We start from the raw sequence: 16579 nt of genomic DNA, 5'->3' as shown, positions 1-16579 counted from the left end.
CGGAGATCGAGATTAATAATGGTTATGCTCATATCAGTTTGGCTGAGGAGGAGGACGGGGGGCTCATTGTTGAAGGAGACGCTGGCAACGAGGGTGGTCCAACGAGCATTGATTTTCGGTTCTGTCTGGTGGGCAGATTTCTTACAGATAAAGTTATTAACTTCCCTGCCATGAAGAACACAATGGCTTCGGTATAGAGGCTAGGGAAGGGAGTCTGCATTAAGGATTTATCTCCCTCACTTTTTCTATTTCAATTCTTCCATGAAGTGGATGTGAAACGGGTTCTTGACTCAGGCCCTTGGACGTTTGATCAACTATTCTGCTTGTTAAACGGTTGGAGGAGAACGAACATCCTAGGAATGTTCCACTTTACTTTACCTCATTTTGGACCTAGGTTTATAACCTTCCAATAGGATTCATGTCTGCGAAAATTCTAAAAGACATTGGCAACTACATAGGCACTTTTCTGGAGTCCGATGAGCATAACTTAATGGGGGTTTGGCGAAACTATATGCGTATCCGAGTGGCTATAGATGTTAGGAAACCTCTGAAGCGAAGGATGAAGCTAAAGAAGGTTGGCGGAGACTGGATTTGGGTGGATTTTAAATATGAACGCCTCAATATCTTTTGCTTTATTTGTGGATTACTTGGCCATACTGAAAAACAGTGTCCCCAATTGTATGAATGCACTTATGGGGAGATTGTGAAAGCCTATGGTCACTGGATGAAGGCACCAAATAGAAGAAATGCGATGAACTCCGGCGATCGGTGGCTGAGATCTATCCCACCGGAGGAAGCTGCTGAGGAAAAAGGAAGGTACAGAGACTTTGCAGCTACCATGGCAATTGACCAAATTCTTGCCGCAAATCCCGGGTATGCCATCCCTCAAAACCTCGAGGGGAACGAGGACGTGGGAAGTAGGGTAGTTAATAAGAAAGATGACAGCTTAGTGTCTACTAAGACTCTATCTCGTGTGAAAGGAAAGCAAGTTGCGGGGGCAATAAATGAACTTGATATCAATCCGGATTCTGGGGAAGATATGGATAAAGGATTAATTGTTAAATATTCTAAAAGGAGAAGGTCACAGGAAGGATTGTACAGCAAAACGGGCTCTGAAGGAGAGGCATCTTCCCAAGTGTTGCTTTTACCTCTTAAATCAAAAAATGGACCAGCGGTGGGCCCTGTAAATCAGGCCCACCGAGACAAATGAGTGTCTTAAGCTGGAACTGTCGTGGGCTGGGCCAACCACGGACAGTTCAAATGCTGGAGGAATGGGCCAAATGTAAAAAACCAGCTTTTATTTTCCTCATTGAAACTCTTTGTAATAGAAATACTTTAGAAAGATTAAAACCGAAGTTGGGCTATGAGGGGCTGTTTGTCGTTGAGCCTTTGGGTCGTAGTGGAGGGATTGCCCTCTTTTGGAAAGCTAGCAGCAAAGTGAGATTACTCAAGTTCTCTAGAAACTTTATAGATGTGGAGGTAGAGTACCCTAAGCTTGGTAAGTGGAGGATGACGGGCTTCTATGGTTTCCCGGAATCCAGTCGTCGGCGTGATTCTTGGAACCTCCTTCGCACTTTATCTGCTGTGTCATCTCTTCCTTGGGTGTGCATTGGAGATTTTAACGACCTTTTAGTTGCAAACGAGAAGCGAGGAAAGCATAAGCATCCCAATTAGAAGCTGCAGGGTTTTAAACAAGCTGTGTCGGGTAGCGGATTACTTGACATCGGCATGGAAGGTTATCAATTCACATGGGAACGGTCTCGGGGGACGGATAATTGGGTGGAGGAAAGGTTGGACAGAGTTCTAGCCACCGATCTGTGGATAAGCCGGTTCAAGGAAGCTCGGGTTTAGAGTTTGGAGTCTTCAACCTCAGATCATTTACCTATTTTTATGGACCCAAAGCCTTTAGCTCATTCCCGTAGGCTTAAAAGATTTCGTTTTGAAAATATGTGGCTGAGAGAGGCAAACTGTGCAGAGGTGGTTCGGTCCAGCTGGTCTTCCTCGCGTGGGTATCCAATTCAGCAAAAAATTTCATAGTGTGGGTCTGCTTTACTTCGTTGGGGAGGTCACTTAGCTCAGGATTTCAGAAACCATATTTCCGAGTGTATGAGGTAGATGACTCTCTTGAGGGGGCGTCGTGATTCAGCTGGTCTTGAGGAGTTTTCGGAGGTCAGGAAGCGGTTTAATGAGCTTCTCCATAGTCAGGAGGTTTTCTGGAAGCAGAGATCAAGATTGCTTTGGCTTAAGGAAGGGGATATGAATTCCCAACTCTTTCATGCTACGGCAACTGCAAGAAAGCGAAGGAATTCTATTACGACTCTCCGCAATGCTCAAGGTCACTGGTGTACCACATCGGCTGACATATATGGTTTGATTTCTGACTACTTCTCCAATTTATTTACTTCTGATGGTTGTCTGAACGTAGAATCCTTAGATTGTGTCGAGATAAAAGTTTCTGTTGAGCAGAACAATTTACTTCTCGAGCTTTTTTCAACCGGTGAGGTCAAAGGGGCCCTTTTCGAAATGCACCCGGACAAATCGCCAGGTCTCGACAGTATGAACCCGACCTTTTATCAGTAATTTTGGCTTCATGTTGGTGAGGATGTGACGGAGGCATGTTTAAATTTCATTGCTACTTGCTCCTTTCCTACGGGCTTAAATGACACATCTATTGTGCTGATCCCTAAGAAATCAAAACCAGAGTCTCTTTCGGACATGAGGCCTATTGCGTTATGCAATGTCCTTTATAAAATTGTCGCTAAAATGCTCTCAAATCGTATGAGAACTGTTATGGGCTCTATAGTATCTGAATCTCAGAGTGCTTTTATTCCGGGTCAAGCCATCACCGATAATATCCTTATATCCTCTGAAATCATGCATTTTCTAAAGAGGAAACGTCAAGGAAAGGTTGGGGCAGCTGCTCTTAAAATCGACATGTCGAAAGCTTATGACCGTATTGAATGGGATTTCTTAGAAGCTATGTTGCTTAGGCTGGGTTTTGATGCTAAATGGGTGACCTTGATTATGCTATGTGTTTCTACGGCTCGGTATCATGTTATCCGGGATGGGAAGGAAATTGGTCCTATTGTTCCTAGTAGAGGGCTTCGTCAAGGGGACCCTTTGTCGCCGTACTTATTCATTCTTTGTGCGGAGGGGTTAAGTGCTTTAATCCGCAAGAATGAGCGTGCTGGTTTGCTCCATGGGGTTAAGGTAGCTAGAGGAGCTCCTGTTGTTTCTCATCTATTTTTCGCGGACGACTGCTTTTTGTTCTTCAAGGCTAACAACAATGAAGCTTATGTGATTAAGCGCATCCTTGGGGTATATGGTCAGGGGTCAGGCCAGAGGGTGAACTTCAGCAAATCCTCAATTTCCTTTAGTTCCAATGTTAAAGAAAATGTTAAGGAGCAGCTTTGTCATATTTTAGAGGTTAACGCTACTGCTAACCATGGCACTTATCTTGGCTTACCCTCTTTTGTTGGCAGGAATAAAAATGAAGTCTTCAGTTCTATTCGTGATAGAGTGTGGCAGAAGCTTCACAGCTGGAGTATGAATTTTTTGTCGGGAGCTGGTAAGGAAATTCTGTTAAAAACAGTGGCTCAAGCTATTCCCAATTATGCTATGCAGGTTTATCTTTTGCCTCTAGACCTTTGCAAAGAATTAGAAACCATTATGAACTCATTCTGGTGGGGAAGCAGACGTGAGGGACGAGGTGGTATTCGTTGGATGAAATGGAATTTGCTGTGTAAACCTAAGACCGCTGGAGGAATTGGCTTAAAAAACCTTCACGATTTCAATGTGGCAATGTTGGGGAAACAAGTTTGGAAGCTGTTAACGAATCCGGAATCTCTTCTTGGCCAAATTTTCAAAGCTCGGTATTTCCCTCGCACATCTATTGTAGAGGCTGTCTTAGGTCATAATCCAAGTTTTGTGTGGAGATCTCTGTTGGCAACCAAGCATATTATTGTTCGCAGTAGTAGGATCTAGGTTGGCAGTGGTCAGAACACTCTCATCGGGTCGGATCATTGGCTTCCTGATGCAGATAATAGGTTTATTTCCACCAGCTTAAATGAAAGTATAGCTTCAGCTCCAGTCAGCAGTTTGATGGTCCCTGGGCAGCCTAAATGGGACTATAATGCAGTGGCAGATCTCTTTGATACTCGAGACCGAAACCTCATTTTGCAAATCCCGCTGAGTTCTCGAAGAGAAAAGGATGTTTGGTACTGGATGGCTGACCCCCATGGGTTGTATACTGTTCGAAGCTGTTATAGATTGCTTAATAACTATGTCAACACCCCAACTTCTGGTATTTGGAGGAAAATTTGGAGCTTGGAGGTGCCTAGTAAGGTGAAGGTTTTTCTTTGGCGAGCTACGCAGAATGTGCTTCCCACCACCGATAATCTTATTTGGAAGCGAGTCGAGGTAATGCCCATCTGTTCCCTTTGCAATCAGCAAAAAGAAATTGTTGTGCATGCTTTGGTGAACTGTGTTTTTGCTCAGACTTGTTGGCTGACTTCTTCCCTTGGTTTAATTGGTCCTCAACCTTCTTTTCTTAATTGGTTGGAGCTTGTTTTTTCTTGCTGTAATAAAGAGATGTGTAACCTCATTGCCATGATGTGCTGGAGGATCTGGCACCGGAGGAATGAGAAAGTTTGGAATAACAAAGTCTGTAGTGTGCGTAATGTCCTCAACTCTGCTGGAAATTATTTGTTTCAACGGCAAATTGCGAGGCAGAAATCTGAGGTCCATAATGCTACTTGTTTCCAAGGTTGTCATGGGGCAATTTGCTGGACACCTCCTCAGTTAGGTTGGCTTAAGTGTAATGTTGATGCCGCAACATTTTCAGCTCAGGGAAAAATGAGTTATGGAGGGTCATTCGCAACTCTGATGGGCTTTTTGTGGCAGCTTGCTGTGCATCTGTCCTGGGTAGTTTTGGTGCAAGGGATGCTGAAGCGCTTGGTGTGCGTGAGATCCTCAGCTGGATTAAGAAGCGGCATTTGTCTTGTGTTGTAGTAAAATTGGACTGCATTCAGGTTTTTAAAGCTCTCACAGCAAGCTATTCTTGTCCTAATGGGTATGGTCTTATTCTTGATGATTGTCTAGCTTTCGCTAAGTCTATAGGAGATATTGAGTTCTCTTTTGTTCGAAGGTCTGCGAACACTGCCGCCCATGTTACTGCTCGGGTGGGGGGTTCTTTGTCAAGCTTTGAGGAGTGGAATCATGTTCCACCTCCTTGGTTATTTACTTCTCTGTAATCTTTGCCCTTTAATGAAGTTTCCAATTTCAAAAAAAAAAAAAACAACATTTATAGTGCTTTTATTAAAAGTGCAATTAACTATTATTATCAAAAAGTGCTTTTACTAATATTTATCCAAGTGCTTTTACCAAAACCACTTTTTTTCTTCTTTTTTTTCAATAAGAAACATTAATATTATTTCAGCGTTAGAGAAAAGTCTAACAGAAACATAAAAAAAAAAAAAAATAGGTCAAATTTTAAATTCTCAAATGAGTTAAATTTCATAAGCTAGACAAATACACTATAAGATCTTAGCATGAGTTAAATTTTATCATTAAGGAAAAGTCTAACCCATGTTTCTCTATCCTCATCACAAAAACTATAAAACAAAAAATAAAAAAACATAACAAAAAAACTTAGTCAAATTTCAAGTGCTCAAATTAGTAAATTTCATAAGTTGGGAACAAATTGGAAAATAATCAAGAGAATCATATCATCATTTATCGTAAATGCAATCCTATCTATTTAGCCTCTTAATTTTACCAAGCATCAGATACTGGTGCCACTATCAAGTCCAATAATAACACACAAATCCATAAATTAAGTCTTGACGACGTAACGAGTTATTTCTATTATTTCAATGCTTGTACCGATAGAGTTGGTGGAGAGAAAGAGAAAGTTGACTGAGGCAAAGAGAAAGTTGACAATTATGATGACATAAACACAAGATTTTCTGACCATTAAAAAAATCTATAACACAACTTATGATTCCATTAACAAATGATTCTATAATATTGAAGACCATCACACACACAAAAGCGAAAGCACCAGCAATTTCACCAAATCAAACCCACAAACAAAAGCTAAAGCAAGATGACATAAACACATCATGGAACAAAAAGCCTGTAGCACATTGATTTCAAAATCACCGTAATCTTTACAAAATCCAATGCTATCAATCATAATTTCATAAACACAATTGAACCAAAGAATCAACATTAAATGTTATTTACACACGACCTTGAAAATTGAACCATCAATGAGAGAGCTTGCCTCACAGATTGAAAGATAGGTAGAGAGATTGAAGCTGCGACTGCTACTGAGGGATTGAAGTCGAAAGTGAGAGATCAAAAGCTAAGACTGGGACTGTAAGCCAGATGATGAGATGTTACTAAAGTTGTGAATGGTCTCTAACGCTCAAAAGTTACATCGGCGCTCTTTATTGCCGGTGAAAACCATCGGAAGTTTAGAGAATCCGTCGATTTTAAGCAAGATTGGATCGACATTTGAAGAAAGTGAATTAGGATTTTTTTTTTCATGTAGATTTATTTAGGGATAAAATAAAAAAATAGAAATTAAATGAGGGTAAAATAGGAACACATTTGTTTAACAGTGTGGAATTCGAATTTCCCTACTCTTCATCAAAGAAATCGAATTCCTCAAATAACTGAAATTGGGTACGGAATTTAATTCCTAATTCACTTTTACTAACTCAACAAACAAAATTTCAGAGGAAAGGGAAAATCTCTCTTTTCCTGCCTTAATTTCTTGGAACTGAACATGGCCTAAGTTGAATCAGCTCAAATTCTACCCTATATTATTATCTAGGAGACATATGAGAAATGTGAGCTTCTGTAAAGATTTAAAACCACTCTCTCAACTTCTATTACCATTCATGCTATGACATGAGTAGGATTAGCGATCCTTCACTAAATACCCAACAATGACTAGTGCCGAACAATGGCTAACGTAATTATAAACTCATGTGATTAATGCATGTTGTATAAGTTCAAATTTTACTTAATTGAAAGTGAGATCAATAATTTAGGCTCTGTTTAGTATTGAGATACAGTTACTATAGAAAAAAGTTATAACTATAAAATAATAGTTAATAGTATGTAGTAAATAATAATTTAAAAAAATTAGTAAAGATATAATAGATTTTTCATCATATAAGTACAAAATTAAATTAACTAATTTTTAAGGTATAACAGTTAGTAGTTACCAAAATACTTTAATATTATAATTTTTAATCACTAATTATTTAACCTCAATTCTAAATAGGAACTCAGTGCTAAAAAGCAAAAAGTCCGACAAGATATTTTTCTGTTTCTAATAGAAATGATACGATCATATCTTCTTATATTACAATTTACACGTGAAAGTAAAGTAACGAAACAAAAACCATAAAGATCAAAGTGGACAACCTAGTCAAGTCGCGGCCAAAATAAATAAATAAATAAAGAAAAGAAAAGAAAGTGTTTGGACAATTTGCCAATTTAGTTCTAAAAATGGAGAACACAAAGACCCCACCGGCATCGGATCGAGGAGACAGATTGATGCAATATGTGCATGCTTTTGAAAGTGGTGTGTGGTGGCTGCTGTGAAATTTGTGATGCAAATCCAAAATAATACTATCGATCTCAATTGGTAGGTTTGACATTAAATCCAACGCGTCACATGATGAAGCATATGGTTGTCTCATAATGTGTGTTGTATTTTTCCATTGCCATGCGTGTGAAGTTTTTCTTTTGTTTGCATTTTTCTTCTTAATTAATGACAAGGCAATTTGCAGTGGGTCACGATCTCTTGCCACCCATAATTGACAAGCAATCAATGCAATATTGTGCGTGACACATTTTGATGCCCTATTTTGGTTGCGGCGACACTGGCTTTACACGTTTTTTTTTTTTTTTCAACTTTCCCTAAAGGCGAGGCGTTGTGTCTTTTATCTTGCACTGTATGTATATCATACGTAATTTACTTTTATGACTTGCGTAAATCAAATTCGTTAAACATCTTAAGAGTCATAATCTCTCACTTATTTGACCTTTCGTAGCTCATTTGGTTCATTAGTTGGATAATCAAATCCTCCATGTCGTGTTTCTTTGTTAATACTTATCTCAAAGCTATCTATTATATAACACAACAAATAACATGTGATTCCCATCAATCAATGAAACAGTTTAAAAGATGCAGACAAGAATCACTCTCTGTACAAAAGAATTATTAATTTATAACTCAGATTTTTGTACAAAGAATTGAACTCTGCATGAAATTTAATTTGATTGAAACTGTTACCTGCCTTGAAACTTATGATTATGAAATTAAGTAATCTGTGGATAATATAAGATTATATACTTGAAGGGGTCATTTTTTCTGTAAAATGGAATAAATTAATTAAATGGGTCATTTTCTGTAGTGGACAAAGTGCTGAGTTTCTTCCTAGCAGCATAAGCTGTTTGATTGTAACTCTTATCTGCCTTAAAAACCATATCATAATTTATAAGATTCTCATAAATATCTTATCTTTCTTTATTAGTAATTTATCCTTGGCTCCTTTATCACTCTGCTATGAAGAAACTTGAAAAAGAAAAAAAAAAGTTAAACTATTTAGTGTTCTTTGCTTTGCGTTCCTTGCTTCATTGGTCAGTTGATGAGTTTTGTCTGGTTATATAAATTGATTTATCATTCATCAATATCAACTTTTCCTGAACTGTATGGGGCACATACAATGAGAAAGATCTAGTTGCACGATGAAAGTGCCTTTATATGTAATTTATAAAGTTTCCACTGCTAGTAAAGATTCGAGTGAGAAACCTTTTTAAAAATTTACAAATTATGCTATCTAGTATTATTAAAAAACAACTTTTTAATTAATCTATAGTTACTGGAAACTAACTATCAATTTTTTTTTTCTAATAAAATCAAACTATCAAATATAAGTGAATAAGAGGGTAGTAAATATTAGTTATTAAATAAAAGTATATTGTTTACCAAATATTTTAGTTATTACATGTACATTTATAAAAGGAAGAGATTGTCGCTTTGACCCTTACTCATGTTTATTTCTACCACTTATTTTTTGTAGTTTTTATATTAGTAGTTACTTCATTAACATCAAAACTAAAAAAAAAAAAAATTATTTTATCATTTTGATGAATTTTTCTGTTAAGGTTTTGACATCAATTAATTAATAACAGATTATCATGAAACTGTGGAAAATGATTATGTTAAATGTTAAATGTATGATCCATTACGGGAAAGTGACAGTCTGCCTTATAAAATTAAGCAGATGACAATAATTTCAAACAATCGTGCGTCCATGATAACCAATAAAGAAGATATTTTCACTTATGTGATTAATTATTTATGAATGGAAATGATCGTCTGCCACATGAGCAAGTTCCAGCGACTCGATCAAATTATTAAAGCTAACCCAATATTTTGAAAGTGCTAGTTTAGTAATTTCACATATGTAAGAGGGATTTTCACATTTCTAGTTGCCTTACTTGAAACTTTATATCATATTTTCACACAACACATCCGTGAACATAGCAAATGAAAAGAGTGCGACAGTGGCCAAAAGAAGAAAACAACAGCCAACCTTTCATTCTTGTCTTGGATAAATACACAAACCCCAGTTTCTGCATTTTCACATGCTCCAGCTATAGCTGGCTTAGCTACCTGTTTCTTCATATATACCCAACTAGCAAACCCTAGCAAGCTGCAACAGAAAACGTCTCCTTGATTAATTTACAAGCTGCTTTGAGAGTTCTTGATTAGTGCAGGTGGAGAGTTCCAAAGGGATCGCATTGATCTGATGATAACATTAAATTAATCACTCAAACGGGTTGATTTTATTATATATATGATTTCTTTCATTTTTAGATCATGCGATCCCTTCGGAATTCCCCATCTATGGCTCTAAATTTTTATATATACGTTTTCTCTTCCAACTGGTAGGTGAAAAAATCATATATACTCATGCATGTAGTTGATTCATAGGAATTATTTTATTACAGTCTTTCAATTAATTTGAGAATTAATTTTCTCTTGAGATGTTTTATGCATACTCTATCCATGAATATTCATATTAGAAATTGTCGCATATGTTAACTGCAACATTGATGAATTAGAATGATTTATTTGAGTATTTTCTGTTAATTCATTGCATTTATAATTCATTATTTTAATTTCAAGGACAATCTCCAACTATCAGGTTTGATTCGGGCTGCTAGAAATTAGAAAACATCATCTCTCCATAGGAATTTCCCTCAGATTTCATCAGAAAGGATCGATCTATAAATCAGAGAACTCAATACTCATGGGGTGTGTTACTGTGTTTCATTAGAGGGATGATGATGTAAGATTATTAATAAAATTAAATTTGTGCTGGATTAAGATTGAAAAAAAACAATATATAATTTTGAAGCTTTCGACCAAAAGAATCAAGGGTAGGTTTTAGTCAGACATTAGTTTTTCTTTTCAAGTTTATGCTACTTTTTTGTTTTATTTTGACTAATAAAGTTTATGCTGCTTTGATGTTGGCCAGACAGGATCTTTTCCTAACCTAATTTCTTCTAATCTCCTGAGGATCTCATGACATATGGTAATTGTGAGATTTAGTTGTTGAGATTTATTCATTTACTTTCCTCTTTAATCATTAGGTAATCATAAATTAAAAGACATAATTTTTTGCTTCCAAAATTATGTCTAACTTTCCACATTTAAGTTTTATTTTATTTTATTTCTCCACGTTGATTTTCTAGACGGAAACAAAAAAAAAAATCGTGCTTACTTTATTAACTTGTTTTATGTCAATGCATGCTATTCAAAGGAAGGCTTCTTCTTCTTCTTCTCCTCTAGGACTCTAATAAAAGACAAAGTTGAATAAAACAAGTTCAGTAACAAATTTTGAGTAATATCTTCTATGGAAATAGAAGATTTACTAATGTTGAAGTGATGACAAATAAAGTTGGCAAATCCAAACTATGTGTTCTTAATTTTTTTTAACCAAATCTAAAAGAACTCTTGAAAATATTGAAACTATAATGGGCTTTATGTTTAATTTATATGAACCTGGATGCATTGAAGTTGCTTTCTTTAATTTTAAGAGATTATAGAAGAAGAAGAAGAAGAAGAAGAAGAAAAATTTATGTAAATTGGGATTCTTATCTGCTGCCAGATTTTCCAGTGAGTTTGGTGTTAGATTTGCTTTTGAAAAATGTGTACTTTGTTGATTATTTCTGAAAAATTAAATAAATGAATCCAAGCCCTATAATATTATAGTTGTCATGTGTGATAATCTTATTAAAAAATTAAGAAAATATTAAGAGAGAATCTTGATTCTCGTCTAATCATGAACAAATAAAAAATTAATATCAAAACTTTCTTAGATTTCTTTATGTACTTTATAATATGCTTAAACTTGTAAAAGTATTTGTATGTCTTGATATTATTAATTTTTTTAATTACTGGATTTATATAATCCAATGACCTGTTTAAAGTTAAAAAATAATATTTATTTAAATTTTCATACATATATGTAACACATTAATTAGATTGGATGAATCTCTTGAAGGGATGAAAAATAAAATCATAATTTTAAGTTAATTAAAAAAATTGAGAGAACCATCCCTTTTAATAATTGTATCAAATGATAAAGCCTTTTGGAAGTTTTCCTTGCTTTTTTTGAACATTAGTTTAATTTTGCGTGAGTAAAAGCACTCGACAGGTTGAATCAAATAAACATAAGAAACGTTTTAATTAGAAATTAACGTTGTATTTGCCTATATCATTCTTCCATATTATGCACAATTGACGCTTGATTCATCCCCATATTATTTTCTGATATATCTAGGGCTTACAACTTACAAATGTAAAACAGCATATATAAATGAAAGAGATTTTACAGCCAGGAAAAAAAAATCTTCGAAAACTCCAAGATATTCTTCGACAAACACTAGGGCAAAATGCAACATTATGTAAGCTTCTTTAGTGGCAAACCTTTCAGCCATGGCCATGGCTGTCAGATTCTTAGTTTCCTGTGGGCACATGATATTTAATTTGGACTACTTGCTGATTTATGTCTTTAATTGTGGGCATGACAACTGTTAAATGTGGCACATCAGCCACTGTATAAAGGGCTCTTAATGAATTATAAATATATGAGCTATAGTGGGAAAATGTGATAAATTGAGTATGGAACTTTAACAGAAGAGAATATAATCCTGGGACCATAAAATGGTTCTCGAATAAGTATGGAATTAGATTAATTTTAGGATTAGATATTTTATCCTTTATTTGGCTACTTTGATTGGATTGGATTGGATTATGGAGGATTAAATTTAAATTTAGCCCTTAAATCATGGAATTAACAATCTCAATTTATAAGTGGGTTTGGATGGGATTAGAATAAGAGAAAAAAAAATTATCCATATTTCTTTCATAAATAACACTATTTTTTATTTGTAACTTAAAATTCAATTACTTAATTAATTATTTTATTCATAATTTACTTGAATTTATTTTTTATTTTGTTTTTGTAGTCTAATTAAATTGGTACTTTTACTCCAATAAAACTAACTATTTAATAATTTGTTACAATAATTGATTGTATTAAATTTAATAATCACCAATGTAATATTAAAAATAATCATGGAAATTAATAATACAAGTACATAATTGATTTTATATATACATTATTTACTAACTTGTTGATAAAATAAAATATATCTAAAATATCTGATAAAAATTAATTAAATAATTAAATAGTTTTATTAATTTATATTTGGTTATATAATTATGACTGCCCAATAACTAATTTACTACATATTTAATGCTCTTGTTAATTACTTTTAAATTAATTTTAATTATTACTCTTAAATATTCATAAATATTTTTTGTATTTAAATATAATTTAACATTGTCCAATATGATTTTGTACCAAACATAGTACAATATATAATATAGTCCAATTTAATTAAGTCCAATAATAATAATTAGTCAAATTCAATCCCTCGTGCCAAACGTAACCTTAAAGTCTTAAAGTACAAGAAGTCGGAGATTTAAATCTCTTATTCAGTTGTGTATGGATCGAAGACTTATTCATGTTTTATGAATTCGATGTCTACAACTAAATTTGTAAATCATGATTAATTTGTTACCAGAGCTTAAAATATTTGATTTGTATACTAATGATTTTTTTCTTAAACTGGAAGAAAATTCTTGAATTCAGCGATGGGAAAAATCATATCAGGAAGGAGAAGGGTTCAACTGAAATTTATCTCATTTCTAGGTAAATTTATAATTACAACCCCTAACCCACTTCCGATTAATATATTTTAAGATATGAATACAAGGTTTGCTATTTTTACATTAAGACCCTGGCCGATCCAAATTTGAGATTCGAAGAATATTTAAAGCCCCGATTATAATTGAAGTAGTCAAATAAATAATTAAGAGATATAGTTTAAAAAAGACGAGATCCCAATAAAATAAAATTCAGCAAATATTCATGTTGTGTAGAACTTTATAGCTACAGCCAAAGCCCAATAAGACCATAAATTTGCCATGATCTACAAAGACGTCATTCCAAATGAACAATAATACTGTTATGTTGTGTTTACTTGTTGGAGTGGGAGTGAAGAGTGTGGATTCCTCTCACTCCAGCGTTTACTTGCTCTAAATGGGAAGGGAGTGGGAATCCCACTCCGTGGGCCCCACCCATTTTTGGAGTGGGGAGTGGGAGTGGGACTCCCATTGGGGGAGGTGGGAGTGGGAATCCACTCCCACCTCTCCCTTTTTTACCATTTTATTTTTTTTTTATTTAATTTAATTTAATATTTTATAATTAATAAAATAAATATTATTATATTTATTTAAATAATATTATTATATTTATTTGAATAATAATATTATATTTAACTAAATAATAATTTGCATTGATTCTAAGTTAAAATTATTTTAAAATAATATTATTATATTAATAGAGAATTAATAAATGTAATATTATTATATTTATTTTAAAAATAATAGTATTATATTTATTTAATATTAATAATAATAAATAGTTTATTCTAAGAAAATATTAATTTTGTACTAAATAATATTATATTATTATTTTATATAATAATAAATTTAATATAATTATATTAAATAAAATAAAATAAGGTTTCATTTTGTATTAAAATTAATAATTTATTGTTCATAATTAAGAATATTAATAATTATAATAAATTTACAAATATAATAAAATAAATATTATTCATTAAATATATTTTTTATTAGTTTTGTAATTAAAAACTATAATTCTTTAAATAAGGATAAAATTGTAATTTGAAACTATTTACTCCCAATCCAAGACAAAGTAAACACATAAATTAGATTCTGATCTCTAATCCATACTTCCATTCCAGTGTAAGTAAACAACCTACTCCCACTCCCACTCCACACTCCCAATCCTAGGATTCCCACTCCTCAGGATTCCCAATCCAATCCAAAAAGTAAACGCTACCTTAGGTGCTAGCGTAAACAAAATTTATTAAATGCAAAATTATAATTATTAAAATTTTGGGATTTATTTTTTAATAAATAAATTCAGTTATTTTAATAAAATTTTGCAAAATTATAATTTTTTAATAAAAATAAGGTAATTATTAAAATTTTGTAAAATCTAAATTTAATAAAAATCAGCTGAACACCTCTATTTGGGATTATTTTTTGTTAAATTTAGGGGTATTTTTATAATTATAATTTTCTTATTTTTCAAAGTTTTTATAAAATAAAATGGTCTTTTAATTTATTTAAGGGTAAAATTGTCATTTCGTTTAAATTATTTAACAGTATTAGTTCAAAAGTGGTTAGTTGATACAAATTTAAAAAGAAATATAGTACAGAGAGCATGTTAAAATTTTGTGGTGGTTGGATGAGTATATGACAAAACTGAGGTGCAATGATAATTTCTCTTTATTTAAATAGAGGTGCAGTGAAAATTACAGTGGTGGACCCTACCTAAAATTGAGAATGATTACTAGAGTTTCCATTCCCTTGGGATAGGTGGGAATGAGAATCTCATTCTTTAAAGTGACCATATTGCCCTCATTTAAATTTTAAAATTCTCATTTTATCCTTATTATTATTATTAGGAATAATAATAAGTATTATTAAGTATCATTATTTATTTATTATTATTAGTAACCATAATAAATAATAATAATAATCAACTAAGGTCAGTTTAGTAAGTTGCAATAATCAATTCCGATTAAAAAAATAAAGTAAACACATCAATGACAATACAATTCATTACGATTCTGATTCCCATGATTAAAGTAAACTATTTATTATGATTCTAATTTCTCATTCTGATTCCAACCCATTCATATTTCTCTTTATTCTGATTTCAGCTTATTCCAATTATTGATTAGTAAACACATTATTAATTCATTTCATTAATTTATTATTTATCTAGCTTTGGATTAGAGCCTTATGATTGTGAATCGACTTATTTTTATACATCAGTTTATGTCTTTACCTTCTTCATTTAAACCTTTTCAAGTCACTTGGATATTAAAGTAAGACTTCTATATATTTTTCAATTTATGTAATCAAGATTTCCAAAGAGTCTATCAAATATAATTCGAAATCTTGTCTGAAAATAAGTGAAATCTTTTTGCATTTATAAACAAATATTCATAAGGGAAGGAAGAATTTAATATGGGGAAGAGTCATCATTGTTGGTGAATTATGAGAATATGGAGGCAAAGAACAATGAAATTTCTTAGGATTTGAGACGTGTTTACACACTTTCCTTTAAGGTTTTATTTGCCCTCACCAATCTTGGTTTGCTATAGAGTTTTAATGGCAAATTACCCCCAAGATATATCAAATCCTGAATACAATCTTTAGCAAATAAGATTGTATTTCCAGAACAATCATGAAATCTTCAAAATCTGATTTATAATCTTATTGTATGTCTTTCTTTTTATGAATAAGATGTTTATTTGAAAGAATACAACCATTAGAAATGGTACTTCTTCGAAAAAAACTCTTTTGGTTTGAAAATGCATCGATTTACAATTGAAATCTTTTCAATCTTGCTAACCGTTTTCCAATTGACAACTTTCTGGAAATAAACGGTTAGCCGTTTTCTCAATAAACGGTGAGCCGTTTATTCTAGGACATAAAACATGCTCTCTGGACTTAAACGGTAAGCCGTTTTCACCATAAACGGTGAGCCGTTTATTCCAGAACAAAAAACATGCTCTCTGGACTTAAACGGTTAGCCGTTTTCTCAATAAACGGTAACCCGTTTTCGTCCAGAATATCAAACCAAACAAACTTGAAAGATGTTACAATCTCTCTTACAATCATCACCACCCAAATGATCGATTTTACTACGCTTCTATATTAATATGATAATTTTTTAACTTATTCTTGAATGGCAAATCATATGTCACTTGTATTATACCTAGATACATATTATATTGATCATAATTATATTATGTCACTTTAGTCAATAGCTTCTTTTTGCTGCCCTAAATTACCTCGTAACAATATCTACAA

The 16579-nt window shown here is 33.1% G+C and overlaps 1 protein-coding gene across 1 annotated transcript; it reads left to right on the top strand.

The window, feature by feature from the left end:
* The first annotated feature begins 4101 nt into the window (after positions 1–4101).
* Positions 4102–5252, top strand: LOC112100172. Its single transcript, XM_024188699.1, has 2 exons — positions 4102–4765; positions 4849–5252. The coding sequence occupies exons 1-2, from the start codon at positions 4102–4104 to the stop codon at positions 5250–5252; spliced, it is 1068 nt and encodes a 355-aa protein (XP_024044467.1).
* Positions 5253–16579: the final 11327 nt, after the last annotated feature.

Source organism: Citrus clementina, unplaced genomic scaffold, assembly GCF_000493195.1.
Source record: "Citrus clementina cultivar Clemenules unplaced genomic scaffold, Citrus_clementina_v1.0 scaffold_9, whole genome shotgun sequence".
In the NCBI taxonomy this organism is placed as follows: Eukaryota; Viridiplantae; Streptophyta; class Magnoliopsida; order Sapindales; family Rutaceae; genus Citrus; species Citrus x clementina.
This window is presented reverse-complemented; position numbering and strand designations above follow the sequence as displayed.